This window comes from Ranitomeya variabilis, chromosome 4, assembly GCF_051348905.1.
Source record: "Ranitomeya variabilis isolate aRanVar5 chromosome 4, aRanVar5.hap1, whole genome shotgun sequence".
Taxonomy (NCBI): Eukaryota; Metazoa; Chordata; class Amphibia; order Anura; family Dendrobatidae; genus Ranitomeya; species Ranitomeya variabilis.
In genome coordinates this window covers 295,802,169-295,827,858 of record NC_135235.1, presented here as the reverse complement: position 1 = coordinate 295,827,858, position 25,690 = coordinate 295,802,169, and the positions used below count along the sequence as shown (strand labels likewise).

At 43.1% G+C, this 25,690-nt stretch overlaps 1 protein-coding gene across 2 annotated transcripts in view; it reads right to left on the bottom strand.

Annotated features, from left to right (window-relative positions):
• Nucleotides 1-4,047: 4,047 nt before the first annotated feature.
• The window catches only part of LOC143764561 (membrane-spanning 4-domains subfamily A member 4A-like), a 44,111-nt gene continuing 22,468 nt past the window's right edge, over nt 4,048-25,690 (bottom strand). For both annotated transcript variants that reach the window (XM_077250237.1, XM_077250235.1), the window contains exons 4-7: nt 15,421-15,477; nt 13,435-13,608; nt 11,993-12,112; nt 4,048-6,513 (exon numbers count right to left, since the gene is read on the bottom strand). In XM_077250237.1, the coding sequence (XP_077106352.1) occupies nt 6,442-6,513; nt 11,993-12,112; nt 13,435-13,608; nt 15,421-15,477 (423 nt within the window). In that variant the 3' untranslated portion in view covers nt 4,048-6,441. The remainder of the gene's footprint in view (nt 6,514-11,992; nt 12,113-13,434; nt 13,609-15,420; nt 15,478-25,690) is intronic.

Sequence of the window (25,690 nt, the reverse complement as noted above, 5' to 3'; positions counted from 1 at the left end):
CTGCACTTAGTAACCCGATATTTACCCTGGTTACAAGTGAACACATCGCTGGATCGGTGTCACAAACACCGATCCAGCGATGACAGCGGGTGATCAGCGACGAAATAAAGTTCTGGACTTCTAGCTCCGACCAGCGATGTCACAGCAGGATCCAGATCGCTGCTGCGTGTCAAACACAACGATATCGCTATCCAGGACGCTGCAACGTCACGGATCGTCGCCGTTCTCGCTGCAAAGTCGTTTAGTGTGAAGGTACCTTAACTCTGAGAACAGATAATGTAGTAGATATCAACTGCAGTCCTATGTAACACCAGAGATAGCAGAGATAATTCTCTGAGTACAGATAATTTAGTATATACAGTTAGGTCCATATATATTTGGACAGAGACAACATTTTTCCAATTTTGGTTATAAACATTACCACAATGAATTTTAAACAAAACAATTCCGATGCAGTTGAAGTTCAGACTTTCTGCTTTCATTTGAGGGTATCCACATTAAAATTGGATGAAGGGTTTAGGAGTTTCAACTCCTTAACATGTGCCACCCTGCTTTTAAAGGGACCAAAAGTAATTGGACAGATTCAATAATTTTAAATAAAATGTTCATTTCTAGTACTTGGTTGAAAACCCTTTGTTGGCAATGACTGCCTGAAGTCTTGAACTCATGGACATCACCAGACGCTGTGTTTCCTCCTTTTTGATGCTCTGCCAGGCCTTCACTGCGGTGGTTTTCAGTTGCTGTTTGTTTGTGGGCCTTTCTGTCTGAACTTTAGTCTTTAACAAGTGAAATGCATGCTCAATTGGGTTGAGATCAGGTGACTGACTTGGCCATTCAAGAATATTCCACTTCTTTGATTTAATTAACTCCTGGGTTGCTTTGGCTTCATGTTTTGGGTCATTGTCTATCTGTAGGATGAAACGACGACCAATCAGTTTGGCTGGATCTGAGCACACAGTATGGCGGCTCTGAATACCTCAGAATTCATTTGGCTGCTTCTGTCCTGTGTCACATCATCAATAAACACTAGTGACCCAGTGCCACTGGCAGCCATGCATGCCCAAGCCATCACACTGCCTCCGCCGTGTTTTACAGATGATGTGGTATGCTTTGGATCATGAGCTGTACCACGCCTTCGCCATACTTTTCTCTTTCCATCATTCTGGTAGAGGTTGATCTTGGTTTCATCTGTCCAAAGAATGTTCTTCCAGAACTGTGCTGGCATTTTTAGACGTTTTTTAGCAAAGTCCAGTCTAGCCTTTGTAGTCTTGATGTTTATGAGCAAAGTCCAGTCTAGCCTTTTTATTCTTGATGCCTATGAGTGGCTTGCACCGTGCAGTGAACCCTCTGTATTTACTTTCATGCAGTCTTCTCTTCATGGTAGATTTGGATATTGATACACCGACCTCCGGGAGAGTGTTGGTCACTTGGTTGGCTGTTGTGAAGGGGTTTCTCTTCACCATGGAGATTATTCTGTGATCATCCACCACTGTTGTCTTATGTGGGCGCCCAGGTCTTTTTGCATTGATGAGTTCACCAGTGCTTTCTTTCTCAGGATGTACCAAACTGTTGATTTTGCCACTCCTAATATTGTAGCAATTTCTCGGATGGGTTTTTTCTGTTTTCGCAGCTTAAGGATGGCTTGTTTCACCTGCATGGAGAGCTCCTTTGACCGCATGTTTACTTCACAGCAAAACCTTCCAAATGCAAGCACCACACCTCAAATCAACTCCAGCCCTTTATCTGCTTAATTGAGAATGACATAACGAAGGGATTGCCCACACCTGTCCATGAAATAGCCTTGGAGTCAATTGTCCAATTACTTTTGGTCCCTTTAAAAACAGGGTGGCACATGTTAAGGAGCTGAAACTCCTAAACCCTTCATCCGATTTTAATGTGGATACCCTCAAATGAAAGCTGAAAGTCTGAACTTCAACTGCATCTGAATTGTTTTGTTTAAAATTCATTGTGGTAATGTCTATAACCAAAATAAGAAAAATGTTGTCTCTGTCCAAATATATATGGACCTAACTGTATCACATGCAGTCCTATGTAACACCACAGATTAACCAGGTTAACCCTGGTTACCAGTGTAAAACATCGCTGGTATCGTTGCTTTTGCTTTCAAACACAACGATACACAGCGATCGGACGACCAAATAAAGTTCTGGACTTTATTCAGCGACCAGCGACATCACAGCAGGATCCTGATCGCTGCTGCGTGTCAAACGAAATGATATCGCTAGCCAGGACGCTGCAACGTCACGGATCGCTAGCGATGTCGTTTCGTGTGAAGGTACCTTAACTTTATTAAACATGTACTGTAGACAAAATGCATACTGTAAAAAACGAACAGCAAAAGCTCTAAGGGTATGTGCCCACAATCAGTAAACGCTGCGGGTCAGCTGCTTTGTACTTGTACAGCGTCCAACTCACAGCGGCCAGATATTACAGTATAGTGGATGGGATTTCAACAAATTCCATCTCTACTATGCGCGCACCGACATCCACAGAGACGGACATGCGGCGCGTCTGTCCAGGCTGCAGCATGCCAATTTATATGGCGTAGACGCGAGTCTCCACAAGAGAAATCTCACCCCTGCAATGTATAGGACGCAGGGATTCCACACAGATCAATGAACACATGCGGAATCACCTGTGTTCAAAAGATGGCAGCACTTTGGACGCAGCACATGTCCGCTGCATCCAAAGGGCTGCCATTTCCGGATCCTCTGCACATACCCTAAAAAATGGGTGCTTTGAAAGCAGTGTTTTTACTGCCAAGAGAGCAGGTTTTGGCTGCAAAAAAATGCCCCAAAAACGCTGATTCCTATGCACACCTGTACTATATATGTGTATGGTTTTACCTTTATTATTTCACGTGGGAATTCATTTATTTCTATATAATAAATACCCTGATTCAGCAGACAATATTCCTGTCTTGTGTCATCCAGACAGTAGTGACAGCAGGTTGCCCTGTCCGATTACAAGCAGTGATTTAGTGACTGTTGTCAGAGCCTATGCTGATCCCTGCTGTACGTGACTGTGAAACCTGATCCTACAGCAAACAGCACAGAGCTCTGGGACCACAGTGAGTAAATCACAGCACTGAGTGGGTCTCAAGGGGGGGTTGGGAGAGACGCCACTGCTGTACACCCTCTGGGCACTTCATACAGGGGCTCCAGAGGTAGGGGGCCCCCTTTCTAGGTGGGGGCCCCCTTTCTAGGTGGGGGCCCCAGGCGTCTGCCTGTGCCAAACGCCGGCCCTGGGTGCCATTAGTAGAGCCCCTGAGGTGCAAAAGAAAACTTTCTCAATTTTGGAAACTACACTGCACAATGATTTCATCTAGGAGTGTAGTGAGTATTTTGAATCTACGGGTGCCACACAGAATTTTATAACATGGAAACTTATATTTTTACCACTAAAATGTTATGTTCACTGCAAATTTTAATTTATTTCACAAGATATTAGGAGAAAATGGACCCCACCATTTGTTACACAATTTATCCCAAATTTGTTGATGCACCATATGTCGTGGGAAGCTACTGTTTAACCACACGGCAGGGCTCAGAAGTAAAGGGTACTATTTAGGTTTTAGAGAGCAAATTTTGCCAGAAATGTTTGCAGACTGCATCTGTAGAGCCCATGAGGTGCCGGAGCATCAGAGAAACCCCAAAAAGTTAAATGATACTGCTCGATTAATCTACATTCTACATCTACGATTCTGGTCCCACTGGTGTTTTCACTCTGCAACATCCACTCCATGTTTGGAGTGGACCAGTATGTACAGATGACCCTACGTATAGTTTGCCGCACCCATCACTGCCCAGTCTCCCTGTGATCATCTTTGATATCTAACTCCTGTTCATTACAGCCCACACATCCTTCTTTAGTCTTTCTACGGGTGATACCGAACATTTAGTGTGATGTTGACGGCGGGTTGTCGATGGAAGTTCTTCTAACTGTCCCATCATCTGTGAGGCGTCCAAATAGATTGCAGTGACCGCGACTGTTTTTCATCACATAAAATACAGGACTAGAAAACACTTTTTTTGGTTTTCAGATTCATTTATTCGATTTAGAAACTGAATTATATTCACATTAATCATTCATTAAAAAAAAATATAAAAATATAAATCGTATAAATCTAAACACTTTACTATAATGTAGGTATGTAACCAACCAGTTTGTCTGGATTCAAGCCTGCCATAATCATTAGATGGATGTTGGCCAATAATGGTTTGGTTGGTCGCCATCTTGGCTGTCTGTCACGCACATGGGAGCGCTCGTTCGGCTGAGCGCTCCGATGTTCTCTATGAGAGAGCGGCTGCGAGACATCTCTTACCTCCAGGAGAAGAAAATGTTCAGAAGTCTGAAATTGGACCTGCCGACAATTGTCCGGCGCCCCTATATATTAGACTGTCAGCCGAACCCGTCATTGTCTGTGGGTATGACCCACATTGAGTGGCTAGGAAGTTTTTTTTAATGGGGTCAGTGGAGAAGAACCTAGCTTAGCGTGGTCTCATCCCCTATTAGCTTGAGGAGAAAGTCAACCAGCTTAGGACTCCCTCTCTGCGTTGTCACCGCAATCTCGGCAAACACAAGAGCTAAATACGGTCTCATGGGTCAGGGCATCCATGTGTCTTGCAAAGGACTGGAAACTGGGGTTATAAACAAAGGCGAGACCCAAATGTCCCAGGAGGTTTCCTGGACCAGCCTTTTTTCCACTTCCATTTTATACTTTTGTCCACGAGGTCTACTCTGGTGGGAAAATTATCCTCTTCTTAGTTCTTTGGCGCAATGGATCATAAGGTTAAGTCTCCACATGGACTTTTGGATTTGCCAGGTAAAACATAGGATTTCGAGCCTTAGTTAAGATTCTTGTGATGGTGTCACTTTCCATGGAGAACCATTGAGGTCACACATTGACTTCACCATGAGTGTTCCACCCCCAAATTTGCTGTTGAGATCTATCTCACTGGTGCAAGTCAATACAAGTTGTCAGAACATGAATAGTATAAAACCTGTACAATGTGTAAAGTTGCAACACCTTTCTGATATCCTGCCAGAGAGGAGCCTCATGTACACAGCCATAGTAAGATTTCATTATGGATGGAGAATTAAGGATGCCTTTAGTAAAGGTGAACCTAAAAAGCTAAGGTTAATATTTTATAAGCCAGGATTATCAGTAAAATTGATTTTCTATCTCTTGTGGAAATAAATGTCACAAATTGGCAAAGGACCGCTACGACATATGGACTGTACTACACTTCCCTTCTGACAGGTTACATTGAAACTTACACGATAATGACAGCTGTGGTGTATATTTAGCTTTAGGCACTGTGTTGAATTGTCGTGTTCACTTTATAGAGCTTCTATGTATATACTGTATAGAATCATGATGTATGGAATTATGTATTCACTGTACAGAACTACTGTATGGGTTATTTAGGTGTTCACTATGGGATTATGTGTACTCTGTATAGAACTACTATGTGTACACTCTATGGGGTATTTAGGTGTTCACTGTATGGCATTATGTATACTCTGTGTACAGAACTACTATCTGTACACAGCATTGGATAGTTATGTGTTGACTGTATACAGCTACTATATGTACCCTATATCCTAAGGGTGGGGGAATCTATTCTGTGCTGCTGGATTTCCTCCAAGACCAAGATTGGAGAAAAGTGGTTTATTGATGACGCGTTTCAAAGTCCAAAATGACTTTGCGCCAAAAGCGTTCATTCAAATTTTTTTTAGGTATTTAACTGCATTCATTCTTACTAGTCGTTTTTCATGTGGTTGTTCTGATGGAGTCAGATTGACTTTGAAACGCATTAACAATAAGCCACTTTCCTCCAATCTTCGTCTTGGATCCTGAATATTGAAAACGCAGTAGTACAGAATAGGTCCACTCTCCTTGGTGTCTTCTCAACACAAAAACTTTGATGTATAATAATTATAAAAATACCCTTTCCCAGTGCAAACATTAAAATGCAATACGGTCTATAACAAAGACCTAACAATTTCCCTAAACTAGACTGCTACCCCTTCCTAGCAGTGGAGGTTGGCACCCTGATAGATACGGTTGTTTGGCGCCCCCACTCCGCGACGGCTGTCCCGGACTAGCCCTGTTTTAATCCTTCTTTGCTATAGGTGGGAAAACAATAAGCAGTATAAAGAGATCATCTGAATAAAATTCCAGTTTGAGGACACATCTTTTTCATATGTCACATTAACTTACATTACTGTTAGTTATTAGTTGAATTAAGATTTTTTACATGCAGTGATTATGGCTACTTGGGTTAATGGTATTGGACAAAGAACTGTAGAATGTAAACCCACCAAATGCAACATGTGGCGTAAACTGGTACATGTATAGTGTATATGTCTTATATTGACTTCACATTTTATGTATAAGAGTCCGATATAAATCTATCAGCATGTTTTGACCTCTGATGACAATGTGGATTTCGGGTCATTCAAAGAAGCGTGATAGATGACCACAGCCTGGAAAAGAAGATATACTTATTAGATAGGAAAAGATACCTTCTACGTTAAAGTCTTGTTCATCAAACTTAATGTCAAGTTTTTAACCCCAGTAAAAAGCAGTGATTTTAATCATATACCAGTTCAACTTTTTAGGAAGCGTACCTCTATATTTGACAACTCAATGTGAGATATATATATACGAATATATATATATATATATATATATATATATATATATATATATATATATACACAGTATGTGTGTGTGTGTGTATATATATATATATATATATATATACACACACTGGAGGACGGGAGTCCATATAGCTAATAAATGTACTATTTATTAAAATATCAACAAATTCACATTTAATAATATTTGCAGTAAGGGTATGTGCACACGTCAGGATTTCTTCAGGAAATTTCTGCAAGAAATCCGCATTTTTTTTTGCGTTTTTTTCTCCCCGTTTTTTTCGCGGTTTTTTTAGCATTTTGCAAGCGTAATTAGCTTGCAGAATGCTGAAGTTTTCCAAGCGATCTGTAGCATCTCTTGGAAAACTGATTGACAGGTTGGTCACACTTGTCAAACATAGTGTTTGACAAGTGTGACCAACATATTACTATAGATGCTGCTTATGCAGCATCTATTGTAAAAGATAGAATGTTTAAAAATAATAAAAAAAATAAAAAAATGGTTATACTCACCTGCAGACAGCCGATCTCCTCAGCGGCTTCCGTTCCTATAGATGGTGTGTGTGTGCAGGACCTTCGATTACGTCGCGGTCACGTGCATTGCACGTCCTTCACACACACCATCTATAGGAACGGAAGTGGCAGCATGCACCGCTGAGAGGCGGGAAGACTCTGGGGGCCATCAGAAGGTGAGTATATGACTATTTTTTATTTTAATTCTTTTTTTTTTACCAATTATATGGTGCCCAGTCCGTGAAGGAGAGTCTCCTCTCCTCCACCCTGGGTACCAACCACACATGATCTGCTTACTTCCCGCATGGTGGGCATAGCCACATGCGGAAAGTAAGCAGATCAATGCATTCCTAGGTGTGCGGAATCCCCGCAATTCCGCAAATTTAATGAACATGTTGCTTTTTTTTCCGCAATGCGATTTTTTTCGAGGAAAAAAAAATGCAACATTTGAACAAGAAATGCGGAATACACTGAAAATAATGGGAGGCATATGTAAGCGTTTTTTTCGCGTTTTTTCGCTATAAAAAATACTGAACGTGTGCACATGGCCTAACAATAATGGGTACAGATAAGAATCAGTAAAAAGATACCCAGAATAATGGGACACGGATCAGGTCAGGGTACAATAAGATTAATATCACAAGAAATATATATATATGAGATATCGTCGGCCCCTGAGGAAGCGATGATATGCGAAACGCATGTTTGGGATTTTGGATGCGGTACAGGCAAGATCTGTACAATGGGTAATTACTTTTACTGATTATACTTTTATCACAAGATTCTTTTTCCCTGGTGTAGACTTCATTGGGGATGTCAACCATAGTTACTAAAGTAAGAATCTTGGTATCACCTTTTCTGTTGTCTAACATATAAGCAGCAGTTTGTCTCTAACTTCATATCTTATATATACAGTGGGTATGGAAAGTATTCAGACCCCTTTAAACTTTTCACTCTTTGTTTCATCGCAGCCATTTGTTAAATTCAAAAAAGTTCATTTTTTTTCTCATTAATGTACACTCTGCACCCCATCTTGACAGAAAAAAACAGAAATGAAGAAATTTTTGCAAATTTATTAAAAAGAAAAACTGAAATATCACATGGTCATAAGTATTCAGACCCTTTGCTTAGTATTGAGTAGCAGCACCCTTTTGAGATAGTACAGCCATGAGTCTTCTTGGGAATGATGCTACAAGTTCTTCACACCTGGATTTGGCGATCCTCTGCCATTCTTCCTTGCAGATCCTCTCCAGTTCCATCAGGTTGGATGGTGAATGTTGGTGGACAGCCATTTTCAGGTCTCTCCAGAGATGACATATTGGGTTTAGGTCAGGGCTCTGGCTGGGCCAGTCAAGAACGGTCAGAGTTCTGAGGACACTCCTTTGTTATTTTAGTTGTGTGCTTAGGGTCATTGCATTGTTGGAAGGTGACCCTTCAGCCAAGTCTGAGGTCCAGAGTACTCTGGAAGAGGTTTTCATCCAGGATATCTCTGTACTTAGCTGCATTCATGTTTCCTTTAATGGCATCCAGTCGTCCTGTCCCTGCAGCTGAAAAGCACCACCATAGCATGATGCTGCCACCACCATGTTTCACTGTTGGGATTGTATTGGGCAGGTGATGAGCAGTGCCTGGTTTTCTCCACACATACCGCTTAGAATTATCACCAAAAAGGTCTATCTTCATCTCATCAGATCAGAGAATCTTATTTCTCATAGTCTGGGAGGCCTTCATGTGTTTTTAGCAAACTCTATGCAGGCTTTCATATGTCTTGCACTGAGGAGAGGCTTCCGTCCGGCCACTCTGCCATAAAGGCCGGACTGGTGGAGGGCTGCAGTGATAGTTGACTTTGTTGAATTTTCTCCCATCTCCCTACTGCATCTCTGGAGCTCAGCCACAGTGATCTTGGGGTTCTTCTTTACCTCTCTCACCAAGGCTCTTCTCCCACAGTTGCTCAGTTTGGCTGGACGACCAGGTCTAGGAAGATTTCTGGTGGTCCCAAACTTCTTCCATTTAAGGTTTATGGATACCACTATGCTCTTAGGATCCTTGAGTACTGCAGAGATTCTTTTGTAACATTGGCCAGATCTGTACCTTGCCACAATTCTGTCTCTGTGCTCCTTGGCCAGTTCCTTTGACCTCATGATTCTCTTTTGGCCTGACATGCACTGTGAGCTGTGAGGTCTTATATAGACAAGTGTGTGCCTTTCAAAAACAAGTCCTATCAGTTTAATTAAACACAGCTGGACTCCAATGAAGGAGTAGAACCATCTCAAGGAGGATCACAAGGAAATGGACAGCATGTGACTTAAATATGAGTGTCTGAGCAAAGGGTCTGAATACTTATGACCCTTATAACTTTTTTTAATGAATTTTCTAGAAATTCTTCCCCCAGTTTTGCCATAAGTTAGCATATTGTGGGGACATTTTGCTTCCCATGGCGCTTGCAAAATTTGTTTTTTTATTCAGTCAAGATGGGGTGCAGAGTGTACATTAACCCCTTCACCCCCGGAGCTTTTTCCGTTTTCGTTTTTCGCTCCCCTCCTTCCCAGAGCCATAACTTTTTTATTTTTCCGTCAATTTGGCCATGTGAGGGCTTATTTTTTGCGGGACGAGTTGTACTTTTGAACGATATCATTGGTTTTACCATGTCGTGTACTAGAAAACGGGAAAAAAATTCCAAGTGCAGTGAAATTGCAAAAAAAGTGCAATCCCACACTTGTTTTTTGCTTGCATATTTTGCTAGGTTCACTAAATGCTAAAACTGACCTGCCATTATGATTCTCCAGGTCAGTACGAGTTCATAGACACCTAACATGACTAGGTTATTTTTCACCTAAGTGGTGAAAAAAAATTCCAAACTTTGCAAAAAACAAAACAAAATTGCGCCATTTTCCGATACTCGTAGCGTCACCATTTTTCGTGATCTGGGGTCAGGTGAGGGCTTATTTTTTGCGTGCCGAACTGGCATTTTTAATGATAGCATTTTGGTGCAGATACGTTCTTTTGATCGGCCGTTATTGCATTTTAATGCAATGTCGTGGCGACCAAAAAAACGTAAATCTGGCGTTTTGATTTTTTTTCTCATTACGCCGTTTAGCGATCAGGTTAATGCTTTTTTTTATTGATAGATCGGGCGATTCTGAACGCGGCGATACCAAATATGTGTAGGTTGGGGTTTTTTTATTGATTTATTTTGATTGGGGCGAAAGGGGGGTGATTTAAACTTTTATATTTTTTTTAATTTTTTTCACATTTTTTACTTTTTTTTTTTACTTTTGCCATGCTTCTATAGCCTCCATGGGAGGCTAGAAGCAGGCACAACGCGATCGGCTCTGCTATGCAGCAGCGATCATAAGATCGCTGCTACACAGCAGAAATGCCGGTGTGCTGTGAGCGCCGACCACAGGGTGGCGCTCACAGCCACCAGCGATCAGTAACCATAGAGGTCTCCAGGACCTCTATGGTTACAATGTACAAGCATCGCCGACCCCCGATCATGTGACGGGGGTCGGATGCAGTAGTTAAATGCCGCTGTCTGCGTTTGACAGCGGCATTTAACTAGTTAATAGCGGCGGGTGATCGCGATTTCACCCGCCGCTATTGCGCGCACATGTCAGCTGTAAAAAACAGCTGACATGTCGCGACTTTGATGTGCACTCACCGCCGGAGCGCACATCAAAGCAGGGGACCCGACATCTGACGTACTATACCGTCACATGTCGGGAAGGGGTTAATGAGAAAAAATGATTTTTTTTTTTTTTAATGTAACAAATGGCTGCTGCAATAAAACAAAGAGTGAAAAATGTAAGTTATAGATATAGATAGATATAGATAGATAGATAGATAGATAGATAGATATACATGCCCTCTCCTTATCTGCGACAAAAATACCAGTTATAAAATTACTTTTCTTGTGATATTACTTATCTTATTGTACCCTGACCTGATCCATGTCCTATTATTCCAGGTATCTTTTTACTGATTCTTATTTGTACTCATTATTGTTACGGTAAATGCTATTGAATATAAATTTGCTGGTATGTCAATAAGTAATATATTTTATTAGCTCTATCGACTCCAGTCCTCCAGTGTATATATATATATATATATATATATTATGCTGCCCTTAAATGGTTTGATCGAGAGAAGGTGCTCCCATTGTGCCATTGGTATCCCCATGATGTAATTGCAGGATAGCAATGGATAACTGACTATCGGGGGCCTAACAAAGCCATGGTTTAGGAATATGCTGCCAGTATATAACTTTCCGACAGCTTCATATCCCCTAGCGGAGCTAAATAAAAAGTGCAAAAAGTTTTAATACACCTAAAGAAATGTTTAATCAAAAATTTCTCCCAAAAATAAACTATTCAATAAAAACTATAAAAATAATAAAAAACTGAAAATATATAACCTCACCTACATCATTAAGCAATGGAATATTTCCAGGATACGCCATGATGTTAAGACCAATGGACCCCACCTTTTAGCGTTTCTCCTGTGACCTATACACAGTCTCATTCCCTTGCCTTTTCCCCCACTGTCGTTGCCCCCCAGTGATCTGTAACTGAGGACATGTCTCTGCTCCTTTCTAATCTTCATTGTAGAATCAATGTTATTCGGTTGGGAAAAATAGCGCTGCAAAAAATGAAGGCAAGACCGAACAGACCCCATTGTTAGTCAATACGGTCCGATGATGCCAGCGGCGTCCTCCATGTGACACATTCAGCCCTTTGTCGTGGGCATAGTAAGTAGGATGGCGTGTAAATTGTACATTGCGGGCGATTCTCACCACTTCGCTGTGTGATGCGCTGCACGTAGTTTTGCATCCGAAGACCGATGTAGACAAGGCGATGCAGAACTCCAAAACCGCGAGGAGCAAAAGAGTTGATCCGATGCCCTGGTAGAGACTCTACAATGTCAAAATACAGCAATAAGATGCAAGCTACAGGACATACAAATTGGGAGAAATCCATCATTCGAGACTTCACAACAGAGAACTGCATTCGCAAGTCTACAGACTTCAGAGCTGAAATCTCCCAGCATTCCCTTTTACTTGGTCTACTGATTTTCATTTTGTGAAATATTAAAGGGAATCCGTGACCAGGTTTTTGATGCCTCATCTGAGAGCAGCATGACATAGGGACAAAGGCCCTGATTCCAGTGATGTGTCACTTACTGGGCTGCTTGATGCAGTTTTGATAACATCATTGTTTTCCCTGCTGCAGATCAAGCAGTTCTCTCAATGCTGAGCTCTGTATAACCCCGCCCACACCACTGATTGGCAGCTTTCTGTGTGATGGGGGTGTGGCTGGACTACCCGGAAGCAGGTTTACTAGTCCTGTAATAATAATCTCCTGCTGATAAAACCAAGATTTTATAAAACCTACAGCAAGCAGCCCAGTAAGTGACACATCGATACAATCGGGGTCTCTACCTCTTCATTATACTGCTCTCAGAATAGATGGCAAATCCTTTCCTCTGTCTGACAACCTACAGAAATCTATCTGCTATAGAAAGAGGTAATCAATCGCATGCATTATACAAACTCAGATAAGCTGACAAAAAGTTTACTGACTGTTTCCAAAAGTGGCCTGCATGAAAAAGACCCATCGAAACCGGTCTATAACATGTAACATGACATGTGTGAATATGGTAAAATGTAGATTTTTTTATGTTTTACTATTTTTTGAAAATACAATTCTTATAAAAAATATTGTGGTTTATTGTTTGTGTTCCGAGATCCATAGCATTCTTTTTTCCATCAATAGTCATATAATCTTTTGGTACTATTTTGATATTTACATATTTTTCCTTCCATTTTATTGGACCAAAAACAGCAATTTGGGTATTTTTTTTACAGTGTTAATCATGGAGTATACATATCCAAATATTTTTCATAGCCCTGGAATATGCATTCTGTTTATTTTATGTTTTAACTTTTAAAACCTGGAGACATGAGGCAGGTAGTGGGTGGGGAATAGTGGGAAGGGGCAGGAGAACTGTAAGTGCATTTGCCCGCCCACTGCACTTGTAACTAATTAGCATATGATTTCAACTATTGAGTTCTCTAAAAGAACAAATCGGATTTCTACAAGAAAGGTAAGGATTGACTCCGCATTAAAGCATCTTTATGTACATGCCATTAGTTTGGGGTATAAAATCCTGAAGACCGGTTCTCTTTAAGATTAAAATACCAATTTAAATTTTTTTTTAGAAATATTTGGAAATTACCATTTGTTCGAATTCCCCTTCGCACGTTTCACTTTGCTTGTTGTATACACAGTAGTAAGAGGAATAAAAGTAATGACCGTGATATGAGGTTTCAGATATCATGAAGGCAAGTATTATCACCGAAATCCCTGCTGCTACGGCGCTGATTATGTTTAGCCCTAAGCTCGCGTTCACCTGCAATAAAATAGAAAAAAAATAAAAAATAAGGGCATGAATTCATATAAAATATACATTTGGATATTGTTTAAAGGCAAATTATTGATTACTAGATAATAGTGAAAGGTGTGCCATCATAAAAACAGACCATGGTATAGGGGGATCAATCTCTATATCAACCAATCGTTACTGCCGTGACGAGATTTTAGCGTTCCGGTGGGCTACTATGGTAATTACAGGCCTCTAGATCCGGAATGTTCAAAAGCCGATTGAATCCAACCAGAGGGGGTTGGTCTAATGAGAGATCTGTAACTCAGGGATTGAATAACGCACTGAGCTACATAAGCAGTGCCGGGTATTATCTATGAGATTGAAGGATTCCATGTTTAAGTTCCTGTATAAGAGTAATCATTTTTGTAAAAAAGAAAAATATATATTTTAAGTGAAAAAGAAAAACTGACAAAAGCCGAGCTTTAATAATAAAAAAATGGTTTATTTTGGGAAAACTACAAACGTCACAATAAAAATACATTTTTAATATCGCCGTGTTTCTAACAGATACTATACAATAATTATTTATCACGCACATGAACCCTGTAAGAAAAATTAAAAACAATACCAGAATTGCTGTTTTTTTTTTCAACTTCCAAAAATTTCAATAAGAGTGATCAAAAGATCTAACATATTCCAAAACGGTAGCAATAAAATCTACAGCACATTACACGCAAAAACACGCCATCACAGAGCTCTGTAGACCAAGAAATACAATTTTTAATGTGATTATTTTTAGCAACAGTAGCTTCCAAAATGATGTCACTTGTGAGGTGTTTCCACTGTTTAAGGCCACCAGGGGCTCTTAAAACGCAACATGCGGTCCGCTAATTATTCCAGCAAATTTTACATTAAAAAAGTCAAATGATGCTCCTTCCATTCCGAGCCCTGCCATGCACCCAAACCGTAGTTTTTCCCCACATATGGAGTATCGATGTGCTCGAGAGAAATTGCACAACAAATTTTGTGGTCTACTTTTTCCTGTTACCCTTGTGAAAATATAAAAAATTTGGGTCTAAAGTAAAATTTTTGTGACAAAAAGTTAAATTAATTTTTTTCGTCCATATTCCAAAAATTCCTGTGAAGAACCTGAAGGGTTAATAAACTTCTTGAATGTGGTTTTGAGCACCTTGATGGGTGAAAAATCAGTGGGATCAATTAAAGCGTTCCAGAGTTATCACTTTATAAAGTTATAGCAGTAAGAATTGTACAATTTGGCCTGGTCATGAAGGTGCAAACAGACTTGGGGATGGAAGGGGAAAGAGGCAGGGTCATGAGAGGATATAAAGGATAAGGGCGAGAAGGGAACTCCTTCTTTCCAACCTCTATCCTGAGGAAAATTGGCTTACAAATACTGATGTAAAATACTGACCAAATACTGAACTTGTGACCGTGGCCTTAGTATCTGTGTGATGGCAGGAGCCAGCCAAGAAAATCAGAAAGTAATTATCGATCAAGCTAGAAAGGCTGGTGCTGGGAGGAAACAAGATTGGAAGGCAGAGGTTTGATGAGCGCTCAATCACACCAAGAGCACTAAACACTTCATTTGCATATGAATTACAATGCTAATTTCTCAGAAGGCAGCAACAGATAAAATGTGTAAAGATATCCATGGATTTACATTTCAAAGACCTACAGTTTATGCCCATACATGCAGTGGTTGATCTTATTGACAGAATGCCTTTAACTAAAACTATGCAATCATTTTGGAATAAATAATTACAAAACATAAAATATTAGCAGCCGAGTATTGTTTTATAAATTGACTTAACAGCTTACCATTTTTAAAGATGGTTTGTAGGAAGCCGCAATTGATAGAGATCCTGAAATTACATGCTAGAAAAAAAAATAACAGAATTCTGTCAAATGAACAGAAAATTAGTCAAAACTGTTCTAGGTATTTAGACAATCATTTTATAATAGTTTAATAAATATATTAAGCATGTGGAGACGGTCAGATTAATGCAGCTATTCTTTCCTCTGTAATATACCACCTTATAACTTGGCATATTTGCTTTTTATATTGAGGTTATGCAGAAAAATGAGACTGAAGTAGGCTAATCCTTTCTCCCCTGAAGAAGCCGGTCTCTACCGGCGAAACATGACGGGTGGGCAAACTTATTACTAATCATCTCAGAGTGATCAATTTAACATTGATTAGGTGGCGCACAGCTTGCTCATTTCTATTAATTTACTGTAATATATTTTCGGACTCTTAATTCCCTCTAAGTTGATCATATATGTAAATTATTATACACAGTACGTTAGGTGCCGGGATTCACCCCAAGCCTTATCTGCCTCTACGGTCTCCCATTCAGGTTCGGCTGCTGCGGAGCATAGACGTCAGTCCCAGTGTCTTGCTCAGGCTCGTGGTGTACGTTTGGTTACTGCTGGCTCTTCAGCCAAGCCTATGGTAACCAGTAATATTCAGGGTCATTCCGGCACTCTGGAGTCGAAGTCCGGAGATCGCCGTACTGAGCATGTCCGTGACGTGCTGTCTTTTCATTGGTGGTCAGACGTCAGCTGCTCTGGTGATGTGGCAATGCCGGATTGGTCCACGGGCACGGTCCTGTCTTACTGGACATGAGCCTAGTGTATAGAAGGTTCTCAGAGGAACACGCTGTTCCTCTCTGTGCGGTAACAGAGTTGGACACGTAGTGTTCTGTTCACGCGGTGTGTCACTTTTACACTGTACGTTTAAGTTTCCACCTTGCTGCCTGTTTCCACCATTGCTTTATAGCAGCAGTTTTCCATCTCTGCACAGAGGACCCCGGGTTGCGATTGCTCTTCATTACTCTTTTATTTAGTGCAATCCGCCAACTCTAACACAGTATTAGATGACGGTCTGAAAGTTTTTGAAGGCACTGCAGATTTCTTTTACAATAATAAAGTTTGATAATGTATTATTAGTTTGTAAATTGCAGCTAGTATAATTGAGTTGCTTTCATAGGGCAACAAATATAGGTATTAGTTTTTTTAGTGGTAAAATTGTGTTCAATGTATTGGCATACTGGGGCTCACACCAGGGGTGGACACTGGCAGTTTGAGGCCCTTGTGCAAGAAATGTGTCTAGGCTTCCCTCCTTTTATGGCGACCAAGCTACAGATATATACATACATACATATGGAGCTCCCCCACGTGTAAGGGCAATGGGGTACTCGGTACCGGGTCTATCTCTCTCTCTCTTCTGGGGATGTCACGGTGGCCCGACCCGGTCCATGGCCCTTCTGAGGGGCGTCCAATTAAAGGTGAAGTTTGTACGGTGTTCGTGACGCCACCTGTGGTATTTGGTCAGGGTGACCGACGCTGCTTAGGGGTCTGCTGGGGTGATGGAATGGCAGCTAGACAGGTGAAGTATGTCCCCAGGGCTTCCCAGATGTATAGGTGGTGATGGTGGATGTTGTAAGGCGCAATGAATAACGAGGACACAAAGGTTGCAGTCTCATTATCTTTTACTGAAGACTTCGGCGTCCACAGTCCAGAGTACCGTTCACAGGGCAGGCAGAGTCCAGCCGGTCCGAAGGCACATCCAGAGTTCCCTTATACAGGTGGAAATCAGTAGCCTTCCTACTAGGGCCTGTGTGTTGTAGTACCTCCCTGCTGAGCACCACGGGATAGTCCTCACAACTTTCGTGGATGTTTCTGATCTTCTCTCTCTGTCCCCCAGATGGTATGGATAGGACAACCCATATGACGGGGTAGGCCTGGAGCTTATTTATAGGCACCCTAGAGACGCCCCTCTCCCACAATTTGCCTCCGTGTCTTCTTAGGTATTAAGGTCGGGCAGCCAACTTGGAATTGACTGTCCTGCCGGTCTCTGAAGTAATACGTAGAGTCAATTACTCCCTCGGTGTTCCGGCCACCGGCTACGCGCCTCAGAAGGAGGCTGCCGATCTTGGGGCAGAACTCCTCCCGGTATTATCTCCTTGTGCTGTGACTTCGTTTCTCACTCTCCACAATATACTTTGCTTCGTGTCCTTTCTTAGGATGCTGCCGCAATGGGTGCAGGCGCAGCTCCGTACGTTTTATCTCGTGCTTAGCCTCTGTCAGGATCCCACCCCTGACAGGGACCCTCTGTCTGCAGCTCAGATGTTCCTCCTTCTCCCCCTGTCTGCCTGACAGGTCCTCTCTGGGTCAAACCCAGGTAGCTTCTGCCTAACTTCCTATCCAACCCACCAGTTTTACCCGTGTGTGAGGAGTGCCCTAATAGATAGAAGCAAGGCTCCCCCTGGTGGACTGGAGTGTGAAGTGTAGTGTGTGACTTGTGATACCTGGTCAGGTGAACTCCTTTAGTACCATCAGACGTAATATCACTCCCCCTGGTGGAAGAGCGACATTACTGCAATGACCAGGACTCTGGGGCGCTGCACACACACACATATATATATATATATATATATATATATATATATATATATATATATCCTTACTACACAGTGCCCTCTCTTGTTATGGACAGCACTGTCCCTTACATATCGGATCACACAGAACCCTGTTTTGTACGTATGTATGTATTTTACACAGCGTTCTTCCTGCCAACACATTAGGACATGCAGCAGAATTTTCTGTTGCAAATCCTGAACGTGTGCACATAGCCTTAGTCCCTGTCCTGTGTACCCCCCATTTGTTATAAGTCCTTGATAGCATGATCATGAATATGGGGGTGGGAGAAGACATTATCAGGTACTTTTGTGCATAGTTCTCTCCCCCACCCCATCATTTTCCTCTCTCAGCCCCCATCATTGCCCTCTCCCCTACATCCATCATGGTCTTCTCCCCCACATCCCTCATTGTCCTCATCTTTCCGTCCGTTCCCCTCAGGCATCGCTTCTTAATTTGTCGCTGCCAACTAAATGATAGTCATATGCAGTGTAACACCCCAGGTAACCGGTTGTTACAGTGATGTTGCCTTCCCTTCGGGGAGGGTAATGTCATGCTTGGAGGCAAGAAGGATTCCCTTTTACCAGGTAAAGCACCTACATGCAACACATTCTGAATCCAGGCCAGAAAGGGGATCTCTGAACCTGGATTCATTGGATCTTCCCCAAATATATATATTCTGGTCTGGAGGAAGAGTTAGGTAGTTGATCTAGGGAGTTGGAAGAGAGGGGAGTGAGAGCAGAGAGTGGGGCCGTGCAACCACGTGTGAAGCTGCAGCTCCAGGACGGAAGAGAACCAGAAGGGTTGCAGTGATAGTGAGCATTTGAGGGGAGAAGCAAAGGAGAAGAAAGGAGCTTGGAGGGGAACTGTGACCCTCTGAGCTGAAGCGCAGAAACCAGGCACCGGGAGCCCGAGGCTGGGTCGCACTCCAGGTCTCACAGCAGAACCGGAAGGACAGAGGATTGCAAGGCTCGCATTGCCCACCATATGGGGTACTGTCCCACGACATGAGAGAGAGGACTTTGTAAGGGAGCCACAGGCAGCAAGGACCTCGCATAAGAACGCGAGCAGGAAGGCTTACAAACCTCACCTGGGAGAGGGATCCATCACTGCCTCCAGGCCGCCCAGACCACATCACCACCTGTTGCTGGTACCTTGGACTGTGGCTTACTACAACCAGTAAACCAGGTAAATAGACTGTAACCATGTGTCCTCTGTTTTTTTCCGGCACCACACCACTCTGGCCAAACACACCAGGAGCCCTGGGGACCCCGCTTCATCTGTGGGAAGCGACACCATCTTTGCTGCAGCACCATCACCCCCAGAGGACCCCTTTAAGCAGTGTCGGTCGCCTCTGACCGAGAACCACAGGTGGAGTCACGAACTTTTATTATTTTCACATCCCTTTTAAAGACTGGGTCACAGCCACCGTGACCTCCCCTTTAATAACGTCCGAACCCGGTACCGAGTACCCCTAGGCCCTGGCGGGTGACTCAGCTACATGCTAATGTCATCAAGCCATGTGTACCTGTGTCACTGAGAAAGGGCTGGGCAAGAAGCTGAGGATGTGTTCCCGCAGCTCCGCTGCCATCTTGTCCTGTAGGCAGCAGAGCTGCAGGATCGCACCCTGCCCGACACACCGCACATGATGAGGGCAATCTGGGCATGAGCAGATTGCCCTCATTATTAGCTGCCCTGCAGGGGCCCCCCTCCACCTCTGGGCCCCGATGCAGCTGCACAGGCTGTATCAGCTATATGTCCGATCCTGATACACATACTGTAGGTACCACTAATCAATAATTTATTATTTAACTATGACACAAGACCCATCGATTCACCCATGCTCACAGTGTTTAGGAACTCAGATCAGCATATGCCCTCTCTTCGTTTTGGGGAATGGAGGTTTGTATTCATTTTAAGTGGTTATTCATAGAGATCAGCAATGTTTGAAAACTGGGATTTGCAAGCTTTGCCAAATTTTCTACAAAAATTCATCTTAGAGCAAATCGCATGCACTGCAAAGTCTCCGTTTGCCCTAAAAAGACGTGTGTCATACCCTGAGGACTGTACGGATCCCCTTTCAAACTCCAATACACAAATTGTCTCTTCAGAGAGGAAGAAGATTAGAACACTAGTGCCACCTATTGGAAGTAGCAATCCTAACAATCAATGTCGACCCTTTAACGAGCCTTGTCACATGACTTAGGATAAGAGCCCAACCAGATCTCAATTTGCAGACAGTGGGTTTTGGGGTACTGCCCCTCGTCAGTGCAAAGTAGAGATCTGGTTTGGCTGAATGAGAAGCATCTGACCGGGATCCAAAAAGTATCGTTTCTCCTTGCAGAGACTGACATGTTAAACATGTCGAGATAAGGAGACTTAAAGCCGCAATGCTCTTTCCCGGAAGTATTTTGCTGTGTTCCGGGACATAGTGCGCTGGCGCATGGCCAGCGGGAAAAAAAGGGGTTAATAAAAGACCCGAAAACACCGCCCATATGACCCAAAAATGGACCCACCAAATTCAGGTGACAGGTTCCCTTTTACAAATAGTCCAAAAATTATCCCTTTTTTTGGGAAAAACGGTGTCTTTTTAAAAAGATGTGCAAACATTGTCGCTTTTTTGAGAGCAGCTTCAGGTTTATTAACCCTGTGCAGAATAGGGTTCCTAGCAGAAGTTCAATATAGCTCTATAAGAATACAATGGATAGGCAGGAGATAATTGGCACATTATAAATTATAAAGCGACCGGCAATGAAATGCCCAGCTGTCTAGGGCCAGCAATGGCAGCCCCGGCATCAGAAGCACAGTATATTTATAGAACACAATGGAAAAGCAGGAGATGTGTTGCTGTCTGATTACAGGTGGTTTATATAGTCCTTTAGTAACACTACGGCTGTGTTCATTGTTGTGAATTCCGTTCTCGGGCTCCCTCCTGTGGTCGTGAATGGTACTTTGGTGAGTTCTGTCCTTGGACACCCTCTGGTGGCTTTGAGTGGAACTGCTGATCTTTGAGGTTGGCTTTCTCAGCTGCTCTCGCTTATTGCTTCTGCTGGCTTCCCTATTTAACTCTGCCCAGGTCGTTAGTTCATGCCAGCTGCCAATGTCTCAGTACTGGTTCAGATCTCTCTTGGATTTCTCAGATGACCTGTCTACTCCAGCAGAAGCTAAGTCCCTGCTAGTTCATTTGCTGTTCATTGGTTTTTGAATATAATTCTCAGTACATGCTATGTTTCTAGTCCAGCTTGCTATTATGATATTTCCTTGCTAGCTGGAAGCTCTGGAGGTGCAGAGTTGCACCTCCACACCGTGAGTCGGTGTGTAGGTCTTTTTGCACACTCTGCGTGGTTTTTGTAGTTTTTAATACTGACCGCAAAGTTCCCTTTCCTATCCTCTGTCTATTTAGTGAAGATTCGGCCTCCTTTGCTAAAATCTGTTTCATTCCTGTGTTTGTCACTTCCCTCTTAACTCACAGTCAATATTTGTGGGGGGCTACCTTTACTTTGGGGAATTTCTCTGAGGCAAGGTAGGCTGCTATTTCTATCTTTAGGGGTAGTTAGCTCTTAGGCTGTGAAGAGGCGTCTAGGGAGAGTTAGGCACGCTCCACGGCTATTTCTAGTGTGTGTGATAGGATTAGGATTGCGGTCAGTAGAGTTACCACCTCCTCAGAGCTTGTCCCAGGTTTTCAGTTTTAACCATCAGGTCATTTCGGGTGCTCCTAACCACCAGGTCCATAACAGTACAGCTGGCCAGCAAAGTGTTAATGCATCTCAAAAGAGGGATAAGAGAAGTTCTGAGTCAATTTTTTTTTCTTTGCAGCTTGTTTTGTCTTTCTTTTCCCCTTAACCTCTGGGTGGTTCAGGACTCAGGTGTAGATATGGATATTCAAGGTTTGTCCTCTTGTGTGGATCAACTCACTGCAAGGGTACAAAGTATTCAAGATTATGTAGTTCAGAATCCGATGTTAGAGCCTAGAATTCCAATTCCTGATCTGTTTTCTGGGGATAGATCTAAATTTTTGAATTTCAAAAATAATTGCAGACTGTTTCTTGCTCTGAAACCCCGCTCCTCTGGTGACCCCACTCAGCAAGTAAAGATTATTATTTCTTTGTTGCGTGGCGACCCGCAAGACTGGGCATTCTCCCTTGAGCCAGGAAATCCTGCATTGCTTAATGTAGATGCATTTTTTCTAGCGCTTGGATTGCTTTATGACGAACCAAATTCTGTGGATCAGGCAGAAAAGATCTTGCTGACTCTATGTCTGGGTCAGGATGAAGCAGAAGTATATTGCCAGAAGTTTAGAAAGAGGTCTGTGCTTACACAATGGAATGAGTGTGCCCTGGCAGCGATTTTCAGAAAGGGCCTTTCTGAAGCCCTTAAAGATGTTATGGTGGGGTTCCCCACGCCTGCTGGTCTGAATGAATCAATGTCTTTGGCCATTCAGATTGATCGGTGTTTGCGCGAGCGCAAAGTTGTGCACCATTTGGCGGTGTCCTCTGAGCGGAGGCCTGAGCCTATGCAATGTGGTAGGACTTTGACCAGAGCTGAACGGCAGGAACACAGACGTCAGAATGGGCTGTGTTTTTATTGTGGTGACTCCTCTCATGCTATCTCTGATTGTCCTAAGCGCACTAAGAGGTTCGCTAGGTCTGTCACCATTAGTACTGTGCAGCCTAAATTTCTCTTATCTGTTACTCTGATTTGCTCATTGTCATCCTACTCTGTTATGGCATTTGTGGATTCGGGCGCTGCCCTGAACTTGATGGACTTGGAGTTTGCCAGGCGCTGTGGTTTTTCCTTGGAGCCTTTCAGAGTCCTATTCCCTTAAGGGGAATTGATGCTACGCCATTGGCCAGGAATAAACCTCAGTACTGGACTCAGCTGACCATGTACATGGCTCCCGCACATCAGGAAAATATTCGCTTTTTGGTGTTGCATAATTTGCATGATGTTGTCGTCTTGGGTTTGCCATGGTTACAGGTTCACAATCCAGTACTGGATTGGAAATCAATGTCTGTGTCTAGTTGGGGTTGTCAAGGAATACATAGTGATGTTCCTTTGATGTCAATTTCTTCTTCCACTCCTTCTGAGGTCCCTGAGTTTTTGTCAGATTACCAGGATGTATTTGATGAGCCCAAGTCCAGTGCCCTACCTCCTCATAGGGACTCTGATTGCGCTATTAATTTGATTCCTGGTAGTAAGTTCCCTAAGGGCCGACTGTTCAATTTATCTGTGCCAGAACATGCCGCTATGCGGAGTTATGTAAAGGAGCCCTTGGAGAAAGGGCATATTCGCCCGTCTTCGTCACTGTTGGGAGCAGGGTTCTTTTTTGTGGCCAAGAAGGATGACTCTCTGAGACCCTGTATAGATTACCGCCTTCTCAATAAAATCACGGTCAAATTTCAGTACCCTTTGCCTCTGTTGTCTGATTTGTTTGCTCGGATTAAGGGGGCTAGTTGGTTTACCAAGATTGACCTTCGAGGGGCGTATAATCTTGTGCGTATTAAACAGGGCGATGAATGGAAAACAGCATTTAATACGCCCGAGGGCCATTTTGAGTACCTGGTGATGCCATTCGGGCTTTCTAATGCTCCATCTGTGTTTCAGTCCTTTATGCACGACATCTTCCGGAAGTATCTGGATAGGTTCATGATTGTATATTTGGATGATATTTTGGTCTTTTCGGATGATTGGGAGTCTCATGTGAGGCAGGTCAGGATGGTGTTCCAGGTCCTTCGTGCTAATGCGTTGTTTGTGAAGGGGTGTAAATGCCTCTTTGGAGTTCAGAAGGTTTCCTTTTTGGGCTTCATTTTTTCCCCTTCTACAATCGAGATGGACCCTGTTAAAGTTCAGGCCATTTATGATTGGACTCAACCTACATCTGTGAAGAGTCTTCAGAAGTTCCTGGGCTTTGCTAATTTTTACCGTCGCTTCATCGCTAATTTTTCTAGTGTGGTTAAGCCTTTGAATGATTTGACGAAGAAAGGCGCTGATGTGGTGAATTGGTCCCCTGCGGCCGTTGAGGCTTTTCAGGAGCTGAAACGTCGTTTTACTTCGGCCCCTGTGTTGCGTCAGCCAGATGTTTTGCTCCCTTTTCAGGTCGAGGTTGATGCTTCTGAGATTGGGGCACGGGCTGTTTTGTCTCAGAGAAGTTCTGATGGCTCTTTGATGAAGCCATGTGCTTTCTTTTCTAGAAAGTTTTCGCCTGCTGAGCGTAATTATGATGTCGGCAATCGGGAGTTGTTGGCTATGAAGTGGGCATTCGAGGAGTGGCGACATTGGCTTGAGGGAGCCAAACATCACGTGGTGGTCCTGACTGATCACAAGAATCTGACTTACCTCGAGTCCGCCAAGCGGTTGAATCCTAGACTGGCTCGATGGTCACTGTTTTTCTCCCGTTTCGATTTTGTGGTCTCATACCTTCCAGGATCTAAGAATGTGAAGGCTGATGCCCTTTCTAGGAGTTTTTTGCCTGATTCTCCGGGAGTCCCTGAGCCGGTTGGTATTCTCAAAGAGGGGGTGATTCTGTCTGCCATCTCCCCTGATTTGCGGCGGGTGCTGCAGGAGTTTCAGGCTGATAGACCTGACCGCTGTCCAGTGGAGAAACTTTTTGTCCCTGATAGATGGACTAGTAGGGTTATTTCTGAGGTTCATTGTTCAGTATTGGCTGGTCATCCTGGGATTTTTGGTACCAGAGATTTGGTTGCTCGGTCCTTTTGGTGGCCTTCCTTGTCACGGGATGTGCGTTCTTTTGTGCAGTCCTGTGGGACTTGTGCTCGGGCCAAACCTTGCTGTTCTCGTGCCAGTGGGTTGCTTTTGCCTTTACCTGTCCCGAAGAGGCCCTGGACGCATATTTCCATGGATTTTATTTCTGATCTACCTCTCTCTCAAAGGATGTCTGTCATCTGGGTGGTTTGTGATCGGTTTTCTAAGATGGTCCATTTGGTACCCTTGCCTAAATTGCCTTCCTCCTCTGATTTGGTTCCATTATTTTTTCAGCATGTGGTTCGTTTGCATGGCATTCCGGAGAACATTGTGTCGGACAGAGGTTCCCAGTTTGTTTCTAGGTTTTGGCGGTCCTTTTGTGCTAAGATGGGCATTGATTTGTCTTTTTCTTCGGCGTTCCATCCTCAGACAAATGGCCAAACCGAACGAACCAATCAGACCTTGGAAACCTATCTGAGATGCTTTGTTTCTGCTGATCAGGATGATTGGGTGACCTTCTTGCCATTGGCACGAGTTCGCCCTTAATAATCAGGCTAGTTCTGCCACTTTGGTTTCGCATTTTTTTTTGTAATTCTGGTTTTCATCCTCGTTTTTCTTCAGGGCAGGTTGAGCCTTCTGACTGTCCTGGTGTGGATTCTGTGGTGGACAGGTTGCAGCAAATTTGGACTCGCGTGGTGGACAATTTGACGCTGTCTCAGGAGAAGGCACAACGTTTTGCTAACCGCCGTCGCTGTGTTGGTCCCCGACTTCGTGTTGGGGATTTGGTTTGGTTGTCTTCTCATTATGTTCCTATGAAGGTTTCGTCTCCTAAGTTCAAGCCTCGTTTCATTGGTCCTTATAAGATTTCCGAAATTATCAATCCTGTGTCATTTCGTTTGGCCCTTCCAGCTTCTTTTGCCATCCATAATGTGTTCCATAGGTCGTTGTTGCGGAGATATGTGGCGCC